The 23,188-nt window shown below is 32.9% G+C and overlaps 2 protein-coding genes across 4 annotated transcripts in view; one reads left to right on the forward strand and one right to left on the reverse strand.

Annotated features, from left to right (window-relative positions):
- Window positions 1-13,814, forward strand: part of LOC114331539 (GRB2-associated-binding protein 1) — a 37,683-nt gene extending 23,869 nt beyond the window's left edge. For both annotated transcript variants that reach the window (XM_050653941.1, XM_050653942.1), the window contains exons 6-8: window positions 1,045-1,252; window positions 3,266-3,529; window positions 9,651-13,814. In XM_050653941.1, the coding sequence (XP_050509898.1) occupies window positions 1,045-1,252; window positions 3,266-3,529; window positions 9,651-10,004 (826 nt within the window). In that variant the 3' untranslated portion in view covers window positions 10,005-13,814. The remainder of the gene's footprint in view (window positions 1-1,044; window positions 1,253-3,265; window positions 3,530-9,650) is intronic.
- Window positions 13,815-16,698: 2,884 nt separating this feature from the next.
- The window catches only part of LOC114331538 (uncharacterized), a 50,468-nt gene continuing 43,978 nt past the window's right edge, over window positions 16,699-23,188 (reverse strand). For both annotated transcript variants that reach the window (XM_028281132.2, XM_028281134.2), the window contains one exon: window positions 16,699-21,986. In XM_028281132.2, the coding sequence (XP_028136933.2) occupies window positions 21,936-21,986 (51 nt within the window). In that variant the 3' untranslated portion in view covers window positions 16,699-21,935. The remainder of the gene's footprint in view (window positions 21,987-23,188) is intronic.

Consider the following 23,188-nt stretch of genomic DNA (forward strand, 5'->3'; position numbering starts at 1 on the left):
TTAAATTTACCTTTATATAATAATTGCATATCATATCAATATTGTGGAGCAATATATAATTTTTCTGCTTCATTGACAGAAGCTATGAAATATACGTCAATTTGACAATTTCACTTGACAATATGAATTATTTAAGATAGTTGCAATATTTCTCCGCGACTCGCGCAGGGTAGTTTCTCGTTTCCCCTTCCAAGTACTTGCACACCGCGAATAAAGAATACAATTTCTTTATATTCTTAGAATAAATGTTCGCAAGTAAGAAATGGTAAGGGATGTACTTAACATTTTTTACTTGCAAACATGAAAATAAATTCTCTCCGGCGCTATATTATTATTTCTATTTAAACGTTATAGAAAACATGAAAGATGTAAAATCATTTTGGGAATTGATTCCAGCTGTTTACCACAAATGGTATCTAAATTTAAAATGAATTCCTAGTACCTACCAAATTATGTTAAGTCAACACCACTTAACACGTTACGTTAAACTATTTCAAATATTTTAGGTAAACAATGTTAAGTTGTAGTTCATATTTTCATACTTTTCTAATTAATCATTATAAAAAAATATTTGGTTTTCCATATTTTGCCTACGTATTAACAACATATTCAGCTAGTTTTAACATGTTTCATACTCTTATATTTGTTAATAAAAAATATAAGAATATTTTTTTCAAAATTCAACACTTTAAAACTCAAAACTTCTTTACTGCTCCTTACCATTTTTTAGATATTCATCCCGGAACCCTCATATATTCATCCATATATTTATTTTTCTTAATATGTGTGCGAGTTGATATGTTATGAATTGGGTCGTATCCAACTTGGTGTCTATGCATTTTGCATTTATCGTAGTTACGCGTGACGTTGCGATCCTGACAGAAATGGTGGCGACATCTGGTGAATGTCTCAATTAGAATCAAACAAAATTCATTGCGTTGACCAACTATTCTTTTTTAAAATTTGCCTTTTAAGTGAAAAAACATTTTGTTACTAATAATTCGTCTTTTTGATCACTTCTAATATAACTTTTATACTTTGCAGCAAGGACGCAGAAAATGAGAATGTAAAAAGCGAAAGTCAACAGCCAAAGTTGACAGATGATATGTATGACTTCCCTAGATCGCATCACATAGAAACGGATGCTACCTTAAAACGAAGACACTGTTATAATAATGCTGCGCCTGTGCCTTGCCCTGAGGGTACTATTTTTAGATACGATATTTCTCCAAAACCTACTACAAGCACAACAGTAAGTTCATTTTCACTAACACCAAGTTAGTTATTATTTACTATCTTCAGCAAATTCACTGCGCATTGAATTTGAGGTACCGTTCGGCCAGTGCTGACAACACTTTTGGTCGAAGTTAAAGTCTATATTTTAGCAGAAGTATATAATAGTATTTTTACTACAAAAGCGATATTACGTAGGGCAAAATTTTTGACGTAAGAGAACTGTACTGTCAAAACGTTAGAATGTGACTTTTCATTATTGCCATGTTTATAATAAACATAGCAATAATGAAAAGTCACATTCTAATGTTTTGACAGTTCTCTTACGTCAAAAATTTTGACCTACGTAATATCGCTTTTGTAGTAAAAATACTATATGTTTATATGGGATTGAGCCACAATTGTTGGTGTAATGAAAATTACATTTATTAAATAGCTATTGTTTGACGTTTAGATTTCCACTCCGGAAATCGTCCTCAGAAAATCAAAAAAAAAATAAGGTTTGAAAATTCTGGGAAAATTCTCATAACCTGAGGTTACAATAAACTTCAGAGTTATAAAATATTCTGAATCTAGATTTTCGTAAATCTTGCTTAACCGTTGGATAAAAGCGAATAACCGGTCCTGATTAATTTTAAGTACCAAACCGCCCAAATATCAACAGTTTTCCACAATTAGGTATTATAATCCGCTAAACATCTTTATTTCATAACTATCTTTACTATTTTCCATACATCGAATACATAAAAATACCAATTAATCATACGCTTTAAATTACTGTACTCTCGTGACGTAATCACGGGCTTAAGTCGGTGTAAGCAACCATAGTAAATGTGTAAGAACCGTGGAGTAAACTTGCCTGAGGTTGAACCAATTACAAACGAGCATTACGGCGCGGTAAATTTGAATTACTCCTCCCAGTTTAAAAACAGGGTATAGTAATAACGCATCACAAGACAGTAGAAATGTTAAATTAACATTTTTAAGGTTGAAAAATTTAAAAATAATGTGACACAATGTCGATGTTACACTAAAAGTCAAACAATTAGGAATGCACGTCATAGATTTAATGACATCATAACACACCGCACCGGTACAAACTTAACGGCAAACAAATTCAACAAATTTTTTCTCTTATATTAGTTTTTTCGCTACCTTCAAGTTTGACAGGAAAGTACAGTTAGTTGCCAAATAAAAAACATATATTTATGTATTTACGAAAGCAGGCTACCTGCTACACTATTTCTCTTTGTCTTTAAGAGTGTGTGATCTTTACTATAAGTGTCAAACTGACATTGTCCTATAGAAGGTTATGTAAGACTTTTTATTTTTTCTTCTTCTTTTATAGCCTTTGAGAGCTAGCTGTGCCCATTTAGCCAGCAACATTTTTTAAAATTAACTCATAACTAAACCAACCATACAAGAAGACTATTACAAACCTAATCGACCAATCAAAGATAGGGAAGGGAAAGTGAAGTTGGTTAAAAAATAAACTGTCGTTAAAATATAAACTAAATAGATAAATTATAATTTGAAAACAATAATTTGACGTTATATTTAACCTCAAATATTATGATATGACAGACGTCAGACTCATCACCAATGAAATGCTCGCTGTAATAAGAATGGCACGTCAAAAAAATCTGATTACGCCCTATATATTTTTTCAAATTTAGAAAATAGCAACAAGGGGGAAATTACGTGCATTCCTTATTGTTTGACTTTTCCTATAATGCATTTAACTAAAACAGAATGGATCTAATAGGGCTTTTCATTCACAGTCATTTGTTTCGAGCTTCTGTCATGTGTCACATAATATTAATATATCTACGTCATACGTTATTGGTATTGCCAATGATACAAACCAAAGACGTATGTCGTAGATATATTAATATTATGTGACACATGACAGAAGCTCGAAACAAATGACAATCGATGAAAAGCCCTATTGATTCACCTAAAACAGAACTTGTTTGAATCAGTGTTTGAATCCGTATTTATTAGTCACAATAAAGCATTGTCTATTTTTCAGGTGTTTCGATACGATCTCGAAGAAGGTCAAGATGAACCTCCCTCACCAGCCCATTCTCATTCTTCGTCCGCACCTGCCTACTCTAATTTACCTAGTCCTTCTTTAAGTGTAACACAACTAATGCCTCCGCCGATGGTCAATAGGGAGCTGAAACCAAAAAGAAAATTATCCGACTCACATTCGATTTCTTCTAACCCGGAACCACCTTCACCGAGAAGCGCACCTTCTGTCGATCGAAAATTAAAACCGCCAACACCCTTGCAGGTTAGAATACTACACGTATATTGTACACTCACGGACAAAAATATTGGATTTTTTGAAATTAATGTGTGAAATGAAATTTTTTGTGCTGCCTCCAGTGTCACAGAAATTGGATTTCTTTTCCGAATGCGATGTGTTAAAGTATCATATAAATGATGTAACATGAAGACCTCGGTGTAAGGAAATGCTGACGGGTTGGTATACAATTAACCCTTATAGTCCTTAAAATAATTACTACTTCATCTGCTACAACATACTTTATTTACAAGTCTTCGAAGTGTATTATAAACAATAATATAATTCATTCTCTCGTGTTTTGTCGTCTATTTTATATTTTATTCTTAACTCAAAACAACACGTCTTATGGGTTCACTTACGGTCAATGTCACTTCACTAATACATATCTTACAAGGTTATTTAAAATTAACTTCTTCTTCTTCCTTTTTATAAGCAATTCTGCTTGTTCATTGGCGGATTGATACCTCTATGGAAGGTTGTCGCTCCATCTTTTGCGCGGTCGGCCGATACTTCTTCTGCCGATTGGCGATTAAAATTAACTTAAAACATATTATTCTATACAGATTATTCTAATGATATTACATCGGTATCTCCTGTCCAAGAAATACCACTCCATGCACTATGCCGCCACCACCAAAATTAACACTCTGTATGAGGTTACATCTGGCATACCGTTCACCATATGCAAGCAGGATTGACAAAACTTCGTCTACAGAAGGGTTGGTGAACAGTATGTCAGTTGTAATCTCATACAGAGCGTTAGTTTTGGTGGTGGCGGCATAGTGCTAAGAAGTGGTATTGCTTTGAAAGGACATACCGAACACGTGGAGGTGATTAGGCGAATGCCAACTGACATGTACATTGAAAACATTTTAGGAGATCATGTTTTGCCATTTCCAAGCCACATTTGATATGACATATTGGTGCGAATGCACGTCTTCATGTCTCTAGAACAGTGTTTACCTTCCTTGATGAGATTAAATTTAAAAATTATATTGGCCAGAATATAGTCCAGATCAGATTTAAATCTGATTATAGCATTTATATGACATTTTAAAACATCGCATTCGGAAAATAAATCCTACTATGATACTGGGGGGCTAAAGACAGCAGCAGAAAACAATTTCATTTCTCTTGCATTTGCAATATTTTTGTCCGTGAGCATATCGTCCCTGCCATTTCCACCTATCGAATGTGAAAAGTGGTACTTTTCAGGAGAGCAAAATAACTCTTTTTTTAGAGACTCCTTAATCAGCGCATTGACAAATGGGAAAATTTTTATATTTTTTGTATGTAATGTTTAATCCTTGTTAGATTTATAACAAATTTGAACTGCTTATCATTTTTTTCTTTCCAAAAAATCACATTCGTTACTTTGCTTTTTGTATTAATCAAAGATTTGTTTCGGTCCGATGATTCAAATTAGCGAATGTATAACAGCGAATAAGTGGTATAATCAAATAATGAAAATCCGTTAAAACGAAATCATAAACTGCCTCACAAGAATTTCTTGGAAGCCATACTGAAACAAAATTCGCACAAATTGTAAACATGTGCATTTTATTCTTCTCAGCAGTTTAGCATTTTCGACAGTTTACAGATTATAATTGAATAACTGTTGAATAAATTACAACACAAACTAACGAATGTGACATATTCGACATTTAGCGTTGTACAAATATACATTTAGTTATATTTATACAAAACAAAAGTATCGAATATAACCATTTTCGCCAGTTTGCAGTCAACCAAATTAAAAAATGTGTTCATATTCGATGGTTTAAACAGCATATTTCTCGCGCTCCTAACCAAGCTACAATAACGAGAATTTGCCACAAGATGTATCACAATGTTGTTCTGAAGCTATTTTCTTGTGGCATTTTTACAATTTTAACTATTTAGAATGGGAAATAAGCCACAATATTATTAAAAAATGATTTTTATTAACGTTTCGACGCCCAAATCGGGTGCCGTTGTCAAAATACAAAATACTATTAATATAAACAAAAATGTTGTTGTTTAGTAAAAAAATTCTTCTAATAATTTATTTAATTTGACTCATTTATATCGGCAATTCAGATACATATGATACATTTCAAAGTAGAAGACTTTAAAATGATATTGCCAATATTTATGAGTTGCGTTCCTGGGACGACTTTACTGAAAGATAGTTCATTCGATTACATGAAATCAACCCATGTGGATAGGATGTGGATACCCATACTGAAAGAGGAAGTCAATAGAAAGAAAATACCACAATTAGTAAGTCAATAGTCGAGTTAGTACATATTTTATATTTTAGTATTACTTATATACCCATGTATTATTGATATTATTTATAATTTAAACAAAATTATAGTAAAGTCAATTTGGTATTAATTTTGAGAGTAAATTAAATGTAAGACCAAATACTTACGATGTCGGGATAGTATCACGAGGTTTTTCCTGGTTTTCCCTCGTGATTTACTATGAGATCTCTAACGCGAGAATTTTAATGTCACCGTTGCATGTGGTTGTCTTTTTAAAGACAGATCACATGCTATGATTTTTTGTGACGGATATTCTTGAGTTGGGGTTGATTTCATGTAATCGAATGAACTATCTTTCAGTAAAGTCGTCCCAGGAACGCAACTCATAAATATTGGCAATATCATTTTAAAGTCTTCTACTTTGAAATGTATCATATGTATCTGAATTGCCGATATAAATGAGTCAAATTAAATAAATTATTAGAAGAATTTTTTTACTAAGCAACAACATTTTTGTTTATATTAATAGTATTTTGTATTTTGACAACGGCACCCGATTTGGGCGTCGAAACGTTAATAAAAATCATTTTTTAATAATATTGTGGCTTATTTCCCATTCTAAATAGTTAAAAAAGATGTATCACATATAATGCCAGGGCAAAGTATCGAATCTGAAAAATCCGATTTTTCACATTCGATAGTTGGAAATGGTAGGGACGATATATTCAGTTTTTGTTTAAAAATCTTTTATCCTGAGGTTATTTTAAATTTTTAATAATAACGATAACAGGAAAAAGAAAAAGCTTATGAATACGATATAGAACTATATAATATGTACAATATATATAGACTTGTATATAGACTTTAAACAAGTTTTTGATAGTGTGAAAAGAAAACATGCTGGAAAACCTTCGTAATCTAGGTATACCTAAAGCCGGTCACTCACAGTACTGCAGCGTCGTTCAATTTTGTCGAATTCGACTAATTGGCAAAAATATTGATCGTGTGTGTCCGTGCATCCAACAAAATCGTATAAAGTGACCACAGAGAGACTGGTCTGTCTGTTGCAGTATTGCAGAATTGATATCGTGAGTGGCCGGCTTAAGAAATATGTATCAGTCTCATAAAAATGACGTTGCAGGGTTCAAAAGTTACTCCAATCGGAGTAGTACCAGCGGAATGGAAGGAAAGTCTCCTGCTACCGATACTCAAAAAGGGAGACTCGAAAAATCCTGAAAATTATAGACGCATTAGTCTGATGAACAGCACATTAAAATTGTTGAGTGCAGTCATAAAAGATAGAGGAAAAATCGAACATGGCAGATGAACAACAAGGCTTTCGGAAGAACCGCAGCACAATAGATGCAATTTTTATTATCAGGCAAATAGTAGAAAAGTCTATTGAATATGGAAAACCAGCATACATGTGCTTTGTAGATTTAAAAAGTGCTTTTGACAGAGTGAGGCGAAATGATATCTTAAATTTATTACAAGATGAACAAATAGACCATCAGATAATAAGGTTAATTACTGAAATTAACAAGAACAACAAGACCAGAGTTATAATGTCAACAGGAGAAACAGAACGCATAGAACTGAAAGGAGGAATCCGCCAAGGAGACTCGCTCAGTCCATTGTTATTCAATATGGTGATGAATCAAATAACTCACGAAGTAAGAAAACGACATGGATACCACCTGGGAGCGCATAAAATCACGATGCTATGCTATGCCGATGATGCAGTACTAATTGCTGATAACGAGGATGACCTACAAAGGCAGCTCCACACTTTCAATATCACAGCAAATAAACTTAATATGAGAATATCAGTAGAAAAAACTAAATGTATAGTGATTAAGTAAAGAGCCGCGTAGATGCAAGTTAGAAATAGACGGCAAAATTGTAGAGCAAGTAATGAAATTTAATTACCTAATTAGGAGTAGAGATCACTAGTGACAGGAATATAAGAACAGAGACTACAACACAAACAATAAAAGCGGCAAGAGTAAGTGGTTGCCTCCGAGAAACCATATGGAGAAACAAATATATGACCACGGAAAGCAAAATAAAAGTATACAAGACAACAGTAAGACCTATCCTAACATATGCAGCGGAGACAAGGACCGATACAAGAAAGACGAAACAACAAATCAACAATATCGAAATGAAAGTATTAAGATCAATAGCGGGCATATTAGTAAGAGACAGACAAAGCAACAGAAGTATACGAGAACGATGCAAAATTCAAAATATTATCAGGTGGATAAAAACAAGAAAGAAAAACTGGAACGAACATGTAAATCGAATGGAACCAGATAGATTAGCGAACATCTATAAAAACAACAAGCCGTATAGCAGAAGACCCGTTGGAAGGCCGCCGAAAAGGTGGAAAGACAATGTACAGTCAACAACAACTGAAACAGAATAAGAGGTAGACAAACAGGAGTAATCCTAGTCGCGCGAAGAAGAAGAAGAAGAAGAAGAAGAAGTTCAAAAGCAGCAGTCAGAGTAGATGGAGAACTGAACCCCTTGTTCAACATGAGAGTGAGACAATCAACATGGGAGAGAGGCAGGTAGACGCTCTATCAACCATGCTATTCAACCTAGTTCTTGAGGCAGTCATCAGAAAACCAATGTAACCAGCCATATAAACATCAAGACAGTACAAATGACTGCATATGCAGACAATGTAGCTATCATTAGTAGGAACAAGCTATGACTAATGGAAGCGTTTAAAGAAATTGATCCTGAAGCACGACAAAGGGGGCTTAAAATAAACGAAATACATGACCGTCAAAAGAGCACCTGACAATGAAAATTATATCACAATAGACAACTGTATTGCTGTTACAAAATCTCGTGAACCTAATTCATTCATTTGGTGACGTCAATATACGAACGAAACGATTGAATCCGACATTACTGAAAATATCAGGGTGCAGATGGGACCCTGTCGCGCAATTCGCAGCAAACAAAATAGTCGTATGTTTTTAGGCTTCATTATATTTCGGTTATACATACGCATTTTCAAGGTTCACGAGGTTTTGCACCAACTCTACTATTGAACGTGTGGATGTCTTCACATATCTGAACACAGAAATCAATTAGAAGAATTCCGTAAGTAGCGAAATTAAACATGTTTCCAGCGGAAATCGTACATACTATGATAATAAAAGATTGATGACATCGAAATTATTAGACAAAATAACCAAAATGACTATCTACAGAACATTGATTAGACCCGTAGTAACCTATGGTTGTGAAACCTGGTTATTGACGAAAAGGGATGGAGCCCAACTCAGGACATTCGAGAGAAAAGTGTATGGCACGGTGCAAGAGGAAGATGGCACATGGAGAATCAGGAGAAACAACGATGTTAATGAATTGAATGAAGTTTACGATATTGTACGATTTGTGAAAAGTCAAAGACTGTCATGGCTGGGACATGTTCAGCGACAAGAAGACGCGAAAACGACAAAGAAGATGTTAGAGTGGAAGGCGGGAAAAAGGAAGGCCCAGAACGAGATGGTTGGATGACGTGGAAGACAACCTGAAAACCATGAAAATAAGACAGGGGAGAAGAAGGGCACAAGAGAGATCTGAATGGAAGGACATAGCCAGACAGGCAAAGATCCATCCAGGGTTATGATGCCAAAAAGAAGAAGAAAGAATAATAACGATGCTAATAATAAGTAATTTGAAATGATTTTCAAATGAAAGCGTCTGCATATTAGGTTTTAGGTATTTTATTTTAGATTTTGTAGTTTAACTATCTGAATTTTTTTTATATAATATTAACATTTGATGTTTTGATATTGAAACAGATTTTATTAATAAAATACACTTATTTCTTATAGGAGGCTCACATGAGAAAACATTTTAACACAGAAGAAGACCAGCGTAAAATTCGAGCAGCACCAAGTCCAACACCACCAAATCTAGGTCGTTCTCATGACAGTTTACTTTCCCAAACAGAAGGTGAACAAGTCTATCATTACCTTTCGGGCAAAATGCAGTACCTGGACCTAGATCTTGAGGGATCCAGTGGTTCGAATTTTACCGGCGGCAATAGTACAAAAACGACTCCTGCTAAACAACAGGAAGATACCGTATATAAAAAAGTCGATTTTATGAAAACACAAGCATTTAATATCACCAGAAATATATTAGAAAAGGAACGACAAGAACCTGTAACGTTCGTAAAAAAATGAAAAGAAACTATATTGATTTGTATTGTTTAAACCTCTGTATGTGCAATTGTTGATTAGTGCCTGATGCACAAACACAAATATATGCCTAATGTCTTTCTCACGTTGGGGCTACAGATTCAACTTCTTACATATCAACCAACATATTTTGTTGGAAATTATAATCAATTTTTAGTTTTTCAGGTATACAGATCATCCCAAACCCTTTTTTTTTTTCAGTGCGGCACAGATTATCGAATTCTCTCTAACACACTACAGTTGGAAAGGAACAGAAAAAAACGTCCTCCTCCTAAGTGTCTTCTCTATTGTGGTTGGCGATCAATAGGGCAAATTTCTCTCTGTCCCGGGTTTGATGAATTAAGTCATTTCCTGTTGTGTGGCTCCAATCTCTGATGTTTCAGAGCCAGGATTTTTGTTTTTTCTTATTACCCCTTTTACCTTCGATTTTGCCTTCTAATATTACCTGAAGCTGCTCAAATTCCCTATGGCGCATTCGCATTATGTATCCTAGATATGACGTATTTATAATTTTTATTGTATTGGCCAGATGAGGACGTGTGTTCATTATTTCCAGTACTTCTTCATTCGTAGTTCTGCTAGTTCAGCTTATTCTTAACATTCGGCGGTACATCCACATTTCAAATGAATTCAGTTTGTTGACGTCATACTGTTTTAATGTCCAGGTCTCACAGTCATACAGTAATAGAAACCACACATAACACTTTAGTGTTCTCAATCTTATTGTGACTGATAGCTTGGGGTTACAGAGCATTTTACGCATGTTCATGAAACCAGAGCTTTGGTATTTCAATGCTTCTTCTAATTTCTTTTAAATGGTCTAGCTGACTATTTAGCTATCTGCCCTAGTATATGAGGCTTTGGAAACTCTGAAGGGTGATACTATTTATTTGTATGTTGGGTGTAATTGGTTCATGGGGGTTCAGTCTGTGGCTTTCTTCTGATAGTATGTTCATCAATATTTTTAGTTAATCTTCTGTTTCCGCTAATACTACGGTGTCATGCAAAAAATATTGTACAAATATTATATTTCTGTTTAATATACCTAATAACGGGAGTTAATCTGTAGTCTTGACATATTTATATTTTTATATAATGGCCTTTTAATGCATCTATGCACATTTTAATCTAAAATTTTACATTGCTGGATTATATTACAGCATTTTTTAAAATGAATTCTAACAGAACTTTAAATCACAAAAAAGAGAGAGTGGCACTTGCGGAGTGCCAGAAGTGAATACTTCTTATAGATTCGATTATATTCGGTTTGCTTCAATTTGATTCCATTCGATTCGACTCACTTTATTTAATTTTATTTATATATACAGAGTATAGAGTGAGTTTTATGTATGGAACGCCCCAATTATCTCGGAAACGGCTTGCACCATTTTTTAGATTGTGGTGGGTAAGGGTCTTCTAACGCGGCCGATATTGCAGTGGCATTTACATTGTTGCCAAATCTTCCGTTTTTCTTGAAATCTAATGAACTTTCTTATTTCAAATAGAACACACTGTATATTTCTTTCCTTTTGAAATCCATAAAAAATACTGATTATTTTTCATATAATATTCCCTATACCTAAATGCCGTAATTTGGGAGTTACTACATTTATTTATGAAAAAATATAAAACAAATTATTATAAAAATAAATTTTTTTCGGTCCGGGAAAATACTATTTTAGGTTCTTTGGATCATTGAGAACAAGGTAATTTTTTTTCTAAAATTGATCATTTTCGAGTTATATATAATTTAAAACTGAAAAAAATACGATTTTCAAGGCTCAAAAACAGAAGTAAAAAATATTAAATTTGAAATTACGAAGTATCTAAATTCAAATTCAAACCTTATTTTATTAGTTCCCGATAAATAATTTGAGCTTATTTAATTTTAAAACATTGTTTTTAGTTTTTAAGGACTTATTATGTCTGTGAAAACGACACGTACATAAAATAAATGATGGGTGAGTCTATTACTCCCGTTAAAAGGGTAAGCCGTTACAAAAGTAAGATTTTTAACGTGCCCAAGTTAATAAATTTCTTTCAAACTGTGTATACTCAAACTCAAAACTGTATTTTTAAACATCTTATTTATTTTTTATAATAATTAAATTCACTATCAAAATTATATTTATTAATAATTAAATTAAAATTAAGTCTGCCTCTGACGTATATGTCAAACTCGAACGTAAACAACGTATAGGTATGATTTTTTGTTACATACAAACATTACATTCTAATAATTTATTATTATTATTATTATTTGAATATATAATATATTGACTATATTGTGCAACACGTGCAGAAAGGTACTAATTTCTCACGAGTTTGAAAAGTTGCGGTACGAGCGCAAGAGAGTGCTGCAATTCAAACGAGTGAGAAATTACCTTTCTGCTCGTGTTACACACTACTTTTTCTACAACCACAGTTTTTGCTAAAAATAAAAATCACAATTTCTCAACGAAGATTTATTATAATAATAAATTAAAAAGTTTAAACTGTATTTAATTAATACTAATCAAATTAAAATCCTTATACCTAAACAAATTACACAGAAATCAGTTGAAAATTTAGGGCACTGCCTTAATTTATTTGAATTTAAACGATTTTAAATAATTACTACAAAATAATGTCACATTTGACGTTATTTATGCAGTCACGGATTTCCACCAAACCTACTTCATTCGACGTATCTTTCTGAGGTTGCTAAATCCTTATTGGTTACTTGATAATTATAAAATGTTTATTAACAATAAAATTGTAAAATAAAACAGGTGTAACATCCATAATTTGATTTCTATTCGATAATTAAGTATAATAATTTTGTTTATAGGTTGTATATTTGTCTAAACTTTAACCACAGATGTAAACAGAATATATAACGTTACTCAGATAGAGGTAGTCATTTGTAAAATACCAAATGTAAAATTCAAAAATAATATTAAAGTAGCGAATTTTCCAGATTTCTCGGACATGAGTTAAATCGGTTCTTTTTTAAAAAGCACTATTAAATCTAATATCTTAAATAAAACCATTTCATCAAAACATGTTATAATTATATTTTTTATGATTTTATTGTGGAATGTAACGGTACTGTGCAGAAACGAACTTTCCGGCACAGAAACGTCACTTTTCTGCACACTAATGTCATATGTCTTACACTGTGAGAAAATACATATCAACTTTGTTAACATAAAACTATGCAGAAAAGTGCATTTTGAATAGTGGTTGTAGAAAATCAAAATTTGTTTAAATCCAAATAATAAATAATATAATTCCTTGATTCAATTTAAATAAGTATATGGATACGTACCTGTATTATGATTAAACGCAAACTAACCTCTAGCGTCACTTTTTTTTAATGACGCTCTTGCGTCACGATTTTTAATGACGCCAAATACGACTTTAAACCCGACAAAATTCCATACTGAACGATAAGAAGTATTCACTTCAAAAACACTTGGTACAAAAAATTAACTCTATCTATCAATGAATCATATAAAACTATTTCGTATTTTTGTAAAGTAAGTTCGAAACATAGGACCAAAAATTGCCTTATTAATCATTTTTATATTTTTATAGCTATGTTGCTGAGTCTTAACCTTTTTAAGTACTTTAAAAAAAGCTTTAAAATTTCAGAGAGTGGCCATTTATTGATTTATGTGAAATCATATCAGTCGAACTATTACTAATATTTTTTATTCTTTATACGATTGTATTGTTAGTGTTTAGTCCTTTTATAAAAAATTTTAATTATGTTATACATATGTTGTATACAAATATATATCATGCTATTTTCATGCATTGTATTATTTTCCTTAGTATCCCCAGATATATCAGATAAGAAGAAAGTATATACAAGATGAAGTAGTCTGTTGTCAAAGAAAGACAGGTCTATAAGAAATTCTCAAGCCAACAGTGGCTTAACCATACCATCCAAGGCCTGTGGCAAATTCATTCATTCATTTATGTAAGTACTTCCTGTTTTATTTGCTTTAATTTCCTTTAGATGTCAATAAAATCTTGTTCCATTTAAAGTTTTTTACAATATTTGATAATGGTGTTGCAAAATAAGACGAAAAAACATTGTTTATTTTTATATGCCTATACTCCATCTAATTTACTTACGGCCGGTTTCACAAAGTAAAGTTAACTTGTGGTTAAGAGATAACCTCAAAATTACCCCAAAATATGCGTTTCAGTTTCATAATTGTTACCCTTCTGGGTATACCCATAAGGGTAACCTACTCCAACCTCTGGTTAAAAATTCTGTGAGTTAACCATACTTCGCCGTTGACCTGAAACTAAAACGCATATTTTGACGTAACTTCTGGTTATCTCTTAACCACAAGTTAACTTTACTTTGTGAAACCGGTCGTTACCGTTGCACGTCATCCGCGTCATAGCCCGTGACGTCACATGATACCAACACGAAATATTTAGGCGGTAGGTGTGTTCTTTTTTAGAATCCTTTTGCCGAGTACACGGGAATTACAGCCACTAGACATATTTTATTATATACGCGTAGAAATAATATTTGAAGATTTCTATTAATGTTAACTTAAAAAAATACACAATAATATGTTTCGTTTAATTTGTATAAAGCGTTTTTATGAAGCAAATTTGTTCGGAACACACTGTAACTGTAATCCAACGAAGGTGACATTTTGGCATAAATTGGTAACATTTATTTGACAGTTGCGGTATTGACACTTTAGATTTGTTTTTATTCTTTACTCTAGGTATCTGTTTTATTATATTTATTGTTTTTATTATTTACTTTAAGGTAAGATTATAACTTAATTCTAGTTTTCTATTTCTAATGTTTTTATTTATTTACATTGAATATTAATTTGTTTTGTTGTATAATCCAAGTTTGCAATAATTATGTGATCTATTTGATTTAAAATGGATTCAGGATTTTTTTATACTTTGGCAACAATGTTAACTTAGATCCCTGACATAGATAATGACGTGCAACGGTAAGTAAATTAGACAAACTGTACATATATAACACCGGTTTATACCGTCCTGCGTCTTCCAGTGCCTATTTTTCAGCCGCGTCGATCTGTCCAATCTCTTGGTCATAGATCTCTCTCAGACATTGCTTTCTCGATTCCACTTATCCAGGCTGTTTTTGGTCTCCCCCTTTTTCTTCTTTCCGGGGGTTGCCATTCCATTATCAGCTTTGGGAGTCGATGTTCCTCCATTCTTTGTACATGGCTATACCAACAAAGTTGTTTTTTTGGACTTCTTCTATTATATTGTTTATTTTTATATACCGTATTTGGATAAAACGGTGACACTTGTAAAAAACATTAGTACATAATGTAAAAAAAATCGAAATACAATCGACGGTTCTGCAGAAAAATAGCTTCAAACTTATGGTATATTTAAGATTAGGTCATAAAAGAATTTTGTAATCGATTAAACTCATATAAAACAAAGAAAATGTTTTACACACAATTTTAAGGGAAATATTGGAATTTATTTATTTATTAGAATTTTTTATATCAACAATTTTATCTGACATAGAAAGTCATGCCATCTATTGAGAAAACTATTAACGCCATCTTTTGAGAACTAATTTTACCATATAAAATTTAAAGTGGCTTAAAATTCCAAATAAAACTATGGATCCATGTGATGACTTGAGTTACATGACGAGGAAGCTAATAGAAGAATATAACAAATTGGATCTCGAAGTCAGCATTAAGAAAACTGAAGCCAGGTATATTGAAGGGACAAATCAGTCCATTACATTAGACGATGGGGTAGAAATTAAACAGTGATGAATACAAGTGTGGCATGAAGATAACTCAAGATGGAACACTAGATGCTGCTATAAAAGACAGGGTAGAAAAGCCATATCCATGATGAACGGCATTCTGTGCTCATATACCATATCATACTTAAAAGTGTAATCACATATGGTCGTGAAGTTTGGCCACTGAAACCAAGAACAGAGAAAATGTTACTAATAACACAAATGGTAAGCTAGTGGAAAGAAACTGAAGCGTATTGTCAGCAACTGGATGCAAGCCGCACAAAACAGAGAAAGATGGAAAGAGCTGAGGGAGACCTATGTACAGCAGTGGACGAGTACGGGTTGATGATGATGAACAGAAATGGACTTCGGGAGAAGAGCAGCAGACAAATCAAGAAGAGATCCGATACCAAATGAGAGAATACGAGAAATGATGGGATTCACACACATACAATAATTGATGATATAAAAACAAAACAACTAATATGTACGGCATGTACAGAGAATGCCAGACGAGAGGATCCCTAAACAGATTTTGGCGTGGACATCACAAGGGAGAAGCAAAAGAGGAAGGCCGAGAAGAAGCTGGAAGGAGGGAATTGAAAAAGGACTTGAGGAAAGAGAAATCCCTCCAGGTCTATGGTTAAATAGAGAAAAATGGCGGTTAGGAGTCTGAAAGCGTCGGAGAACGCTGTAAACCGATAGTAGTGGATCCATGTAAAAGCTGTTGAATATTGCATTGTCATCCTGTTCTGAGCGATTATGAAAATTTCAGATCTCTAGCTAGTGGGGAAATATGTTTAAAATCGATTACAAGATTTTAAATGCGACAAAGAACAGGCGAAAAAGTGGTAAAAATAAATAGTTATTCTAGATTTCAGCGCACAGTATTGGTTAAAAAAATACAGGATAAAATCGACAGAAATATTTTATTAATTCTCTGAATAATGTAAACATATGAAAGATTTTATTCAAAAACATAAAGAAAAGGTTAAGAATTATAACAATGTAGAATTTAACTTTATAAAGGTAACAATAAGTTGCAATGATAACAATGTAGGTTTCTAACTTTATTTCGTACCCTATATAACTGATTTTTAATCAAAAATTCTTCTAATTCTACTTACACATATATACAAAGGCGATCTGATGTCGGTTAGCTCGATTGTTTTTTTTTTGTAGGAATATTAAGCAGGATTTAATTCATTTATATAAGTGGCACCTTTAAGTCTTATTGGTGGTCAATACTTCACGGTATATTAAGTCTATGTTGTAAAATTATTCAGTAGACATACAGTCGGAAAAATGAAAGAATACCCATGAACGAACATATAAAACACGCTGTATTTTCATGTCACCGTGTCACAAAGAAAATTGCCCAGCGCAAGTACATGTAATAATAATTATTCCATGTACTTGCGCTGGCCAATTTTTTAAGTGACACGGTGACAGGAAAATACAGCGTGTTTTATATGTTCGTTCATGGGTGTTCTTTTATTTTTCCTACTGTATTTATTAATATTCTTATTCTATTCTGATAAAAGTTAGTTTTTTTTTGTGGAAAATGACATATTTTTTTAACTTAATATTAAATTTACATTATAGATGTTAATCATAAATGTTTTCTTCAAATATTTAAAATATAATAAATTTGTGCTATGAACATGGTTTTGGTTTAAATTAAGTATTAATTTTACGATTTTGGATTGAATATGTAATATCCTAGTCCACTAATCCAAATACTTAGAGCTAGCCGTGCTTTGGGATATATTTCCAAAGCCTGAAGAGCGAGGGTGGCGTTTATTCCTAAACCAGAAAAACAAATGACACAGTATTAAAGTCATACCGGTCGATATAATAAGTTTGACTTCATTGTGTTAAAAAAATTTAATAAATCGGGACTAGTAATAGTTAACACCTTTGATTTTAGATTAGACACACTTCAAAGTTATCGAACTTAACTTTTTTGATAAAATATTTACATCTATCTAGTCCACAGAGCATCGTTTTTTTTTAAAATGATTATAAAAGTCTTAAAAATTATTTTAACGGGTTCGTTTGAGCGAGTCTACCATTCTCTGAAAAATTTCAGAATAAACCTTCTAGCGCGGTTAGGTTTTGTTATTGCAAAACTAAAATTTTTAATTTTAATCAAAAGACTATGAGTTAAAATAAATTATTTTTGTCGGACGAAAAAGAGGGCGCGATCGTCGAGTCCGATACCCGCAAGATGTCACTCTAGCGCGTTATAGTTTTGTTAGTACAAAACTCTTAATTTTCAATGGAAAGTATTGATAATTAATTACTAAAGATTGTCGATCGCTTGTCCGACAAATTTACAGCCTCGTTTCGTTAGTCCGACAACGTAAATATGTCAATTATGGCAGGTTATGTTTTGCGATTACAAAAGTCATAGGTACCTAATTTTAATTTTCTTAACGTTCAAATCATACATGTTTATTAAAAAAGTAATTGTTCTACAAACAAAATGACGCAAACTTATAAAAAAAGAAATTCTTTTTAAACAGTGGTAGTCTACTTGTACTTTCGGTATCGTCACAAATTACCTACCTCTAGTCTAGATTAGGGTGGTTTGAAAAAACCTTTTTTTTTATTTCAGATCGCTATAGTGCACAAAAGTTGCCATTGGTATAGACGTGACAAAACTAATTTAGTAAATAATATTAGTGACACTAATTATTATTTTTTTATTAATTTGTCTACCGGTCGCGCAATACCATCAAAATTAGCAAAAAAATTGTGAAAAACTTAAAATTTTTATATTTTTCTTAAGCAGGCCTGATGGTTTTATTGCGTTAATATACCACGAATTAACTACTAAAAATATGCAAAGTTAATATCACGGGCATAGCCAGGGGGGGTTTTGGGGGTTCAAACCCCCCCTCCCCCCGAAAAGTTAAGATATTAACATATTTCAAATTTTTATTATAAATATAAAGATTATTTTATGTAGTTTTGGTCGTTTTACTTTTTTGAACCCCCTCCGAAACTAAAACCTGGCTACGCCTGTGGTTAATATATACATATTATGCACTTATTATACATTTTGTTTCATATCTTCCGGTCGCGCAACGTAATACAAAATGAGTAAAATTAGTAGTTTTTGCAAAATTTTAAAGTTTGACTGTTTAGTACAATTTAATCATACGACTTTTAGAGATGCTATTATATTACAATAATATATTTAAAATCCAAGCATATAAGATAAACTTTGATATTCAAGTGGAATTAGGTCGCGCAGCTTCGTCAAAAACAGCAGACTATCGAGATGCGAGGCGAAAGTGACGAATGCCAGCGAAGCGCGCGCAAGCACAAATAGAGATACATGTGGGAAGACCTCTATAATGGAGTATTTCTCTTCTCCATTACAACGAACTGCCATTCCGCCGCCTTTTCCAACAGTTAGATGGAAATACAACAGGCCCAATAGGAAATCCAGACCGATTGGAAAGGCCTTCCTGATTGTGAAAGACTACCAGTTGTTGATTTTAATCCTATCGATTGTGAGATTCCAAAAGTTGACAAGCTTCTTAGCAAGGAGCAACAGTACTTGCTTGAGATATCAGAAGTCGTCAAGTCAAGACGTTGATCAGAAGACTTTGTAGTACGTTATCCTATCTTATCCTGATCTATACTCATAACAGGCTTGAAGTCATTGCTTACATACTGTTTTATCTCTTCATTAGTCAATGTTCTTAACAGTGGAGGAGAAGTCAGTGTACTGGTGTTCCATTTGATAATTTCGTAATACTCTTTAGCTTCAAAGTTTAGGTTTGCTGGTTTAAAGATTCTGATAAAGCCACTTTCAGATATTGCTTGCTTTGCCTTCATGACACGCCTTACACCCAGCTCTCGGATATGGTTTCTTTCTTCGGTTATCATAGCCAAAAGTAAATTTTCGGGATGGGCAAAGTAAGCATTCCGTTCTAAAACGGGATCAACAACTTGAAAAAGCTCTTTTGGTAAGTACCTTGTAAATTCAATGATTTTGTAAACATGTCTAGGCCCATCTGTGAATTAGTGGTTTATTTTTATGGCAAACCACATAGACATATAACATTTGAGAATGAATGTGACAATCTCTCTCAGATTTTTAGAAGGGCTTAACACACTGATGTAGAAACGCAAAACTCGGTTTGCAGTAGTAAGCCATCTTGAATGTTACATTGGGCCAGGATCACGTACTACAAAGTCTTCTGAACAATGTCCTGAATTGATGACTTCTGGTAACTCAAGCAAGTACAAATGGTTCTTGTTAAGAATCCGCTTGTCAACTTTTGGAATCTCACAATCAATAGGATTAAAATCAACAACTGGTAGTCTTTCACAATCAGGTAGGGCCTTTCCAATCTGTCCGGATATCCTATTGGTCCTGCTGTATTTATTTCCATCTAAGTGTTGGAAAAGGTGGCGGAATGGCAGTTCGTTTTAATGAAGAAGACAAATACTCCATTGTAGAGGTCTTCCCACATGTATCTCTATTTGTGGCTGCGCGCGCTTCGCTGGTATTCGTCACTTTCGCCTCGGCTCTCGGTAGTCTGCTGTTTTTAACGAAGCTGCGCGACCGAATTCCACTTGAATATCAAAGTTTATCTTATATGCTTGGATTTTAAATATATATATTATTGTAATATAATTAAACTATAGCATCTCTAAAAGTCGTATGATTCAATTCTACTAAACAGTCAAACTTTGAAATTTTGCAAAAACTACTAATTTTACTCGTTTTGTATTGTGTTGCGCGACCGGAAGATATGAAACAAATGTATGAATAAGTAGTATTTTGATTTTACATACTTTTAGTAGTTAATTGATGGTATAGGAACGCAATTAAAACTATCTGGTCCTTTAAAAAAATATATGAAAAATTAAGGTTTTTCACAATTTTTTGCTAACTTCGATGGCACTGCGCGACCGGAAAACAAATTAATAAAAAAATAATAATTAGTGCTTTTTTAACGTCTATATCAATGGCAACTCTTGTGTACTATAGCGACTTGAAAAACCAAAAAAGTTTTTTTGAACCACCCTAGTCTAGATGCTTCATGAGAACGCTTCGTTTGGATATGAAACGTCTTTGTCTATGTTTACATTCGGTTTCTATAATTTTATGACATTCTAGACGTCACTAGATATAAAAGTAAACAGGGAAACAAATGGAGGGTTCAGAGCTGTATTAGCTCAACGTGTCTTGTGGCGTGGTGGTTACGGTATAAAAAGTTTTGAAATTAATTTGTCAGACTGGCTATCTGATGCCCAATTTTTGTCGGACATTGCTATATTCGGATAAAGGGCTCTCCAATCTATCACTTGTTATTCGTGTCGGAAATTTTGTAATCGTAAAACATAACCTGCCATAATTAACATATTTACATTGAGGGACTAAAGAAACGAGGCTGTAAATTTGTCGGACAAGAGATCTAAAATTATTTAGTAATTAATTATCAATAGTTTCAATTGAAAATTAAGAGTTTTGTAATAACAAAACTGTATCACGCTAGAGGGATTCTTGCGCGTGTCAGACTCGACCATCGCGCTCCATTTTTTGTCCGACAAAAATAATTACTTTTATTATAACGCATAATCTTTTGATTAAAATTAATGCAATAACAAAACCTAACCGCTCTAGAGCTACAGGTTTAGGCGTGGTGCGTGCGGAAACGCGTCTAACCTGCACTCTTAAAATTTTCAGAGTCTGAGTGGTTGACTCGCTCAAACGAAGCAATTAAAAGTATGTTTAAGACTTTTGTAATCATTTTAAAAAAAGGACGATGTACTGTGGACTAATATTTAATACCTACTACAATTATTTTAGTTCTTTAAACCTATATCAAAAAATACTATTATGTTAATTCTCCAACGTTTTTGAGATGTGTAGATATACATATAATATTAAATTAGACTGATATATTTATTTAAGTGTATTAGAAGTATGGTTACTCGTAAAATAACTCTTAAAATGAATTAAATCCGACTTAATTTGAAACTTGGTTTCAATCTAGGGCATCTAACACTTCGTAAAAACAAATCTTCGAATTAATGACGAAATACTGACATATTTCTTGTTCTATTATAGGTAAATAAAAAACGACCACAGAAAAATATCTTCAAATATGGTGGAGTACTACTATTTAAGAAATTCTTGGAAAGGCATTTGGCGAATCAGGAGATTGGTGATCGTCCTGCAAAAAAATAAAATATGTAATATGTATGTAATATTATTCATAAATGTAAAGACTGAAATAGTTTTTGTACATACTTATGACTGCTTAAAGACAGGGAGAAGCGTACTTTTGAAGTGTGTAAAATATATAAATCTTAGCTGAGCGCTTTCGGCTTATAAGGCCATCTTCAGAGCTATGGTCAATAATTTCAAAATACCATTATGGAGAGAGGGATCCCATGTAAGATTTAAAAAACTTCTACTTATTATGCAGTTTTTTATTGGTAAAAAAACTTTGTCTGACTTTTGGGAAAAAATTGTCTCTCTCACACAAAAAATACATTACAGATTACAGATATTTGATCATGGTAAGGGCAAATATCTGTAAGCATGCAGCATGCATTTTCTGCATGCTGCCAACGTACGCTTCAGATGGTAAGGTTTTTTTAATCTTAACATGATCAAATATCTGTAATCTGTAATGTATTTTTTGTGTGAGAGTCCTTTGTGCCCGTATTTGATGTTTTCAATGTTCCAACCACAACCGACAACAGTATTAGACAATTTTTTCCCAAAAGTCAGACAAAGTTTTTTTACCAATAAAAAACTGCATAATAAGTAGAAGTTTTTTAAATCATGTATACATGGGATCCCTCTCTCCATAATGGTATTTTGAAATTATTGACCATAGCTCTGAAGATGGCTTTATAAGCCGAAAGCGCTCAGCTAAGATTTATATATTTTCCACACTTCAAAAGTACGCTTCTCCCTGCCTTTCAGTCATTATTCATAATAAATCAATAAACATTTTGCAAAACAGTTTTATATTTGAATTAAGAAGAGATTTTAAAGCATACATTGTTTAGTTAATAACTATTTTAGGTTTGACCGTTAACCGGAGACGTCCCGTCTAACAGACTGTAGCATAAACATATTCTAAAGATTATTCCGAACAACTCCACCCATCGACATCACGCTTCATATATTCCTAATACTAGCAGTCGCCTGATTTGGGAGGAGAAATAATATTTACTCCTTTCAAAGTTATAATAATTCAGTTTTTACTAGTCTGTCAGGCGGCACGTCTCTGTTCGTGTGACTAACTTGATTACGTTAAGTGTGTGTACAGTACACTTTTTATAATATCAGTTTAAGTTGTTTTCTTCATTTCTGTTTAGGTTATACTATTTTCTAGTGTTATCGTGTTTCGTGCACTTAGAG

This window comes from Diabrotica virgifera, chromosome 6 (assembly GCF_917563875.1).
Source record: "Diabrotica virgifera virgifera chromosome 6, PGI_DIABVI_V3a".
NCBI lineage: Eukaryota > Metazoa > Arthropoda > Insecta > Coleoptera > Chrysomelidae > Diabrotica > Diabrotica virgifera.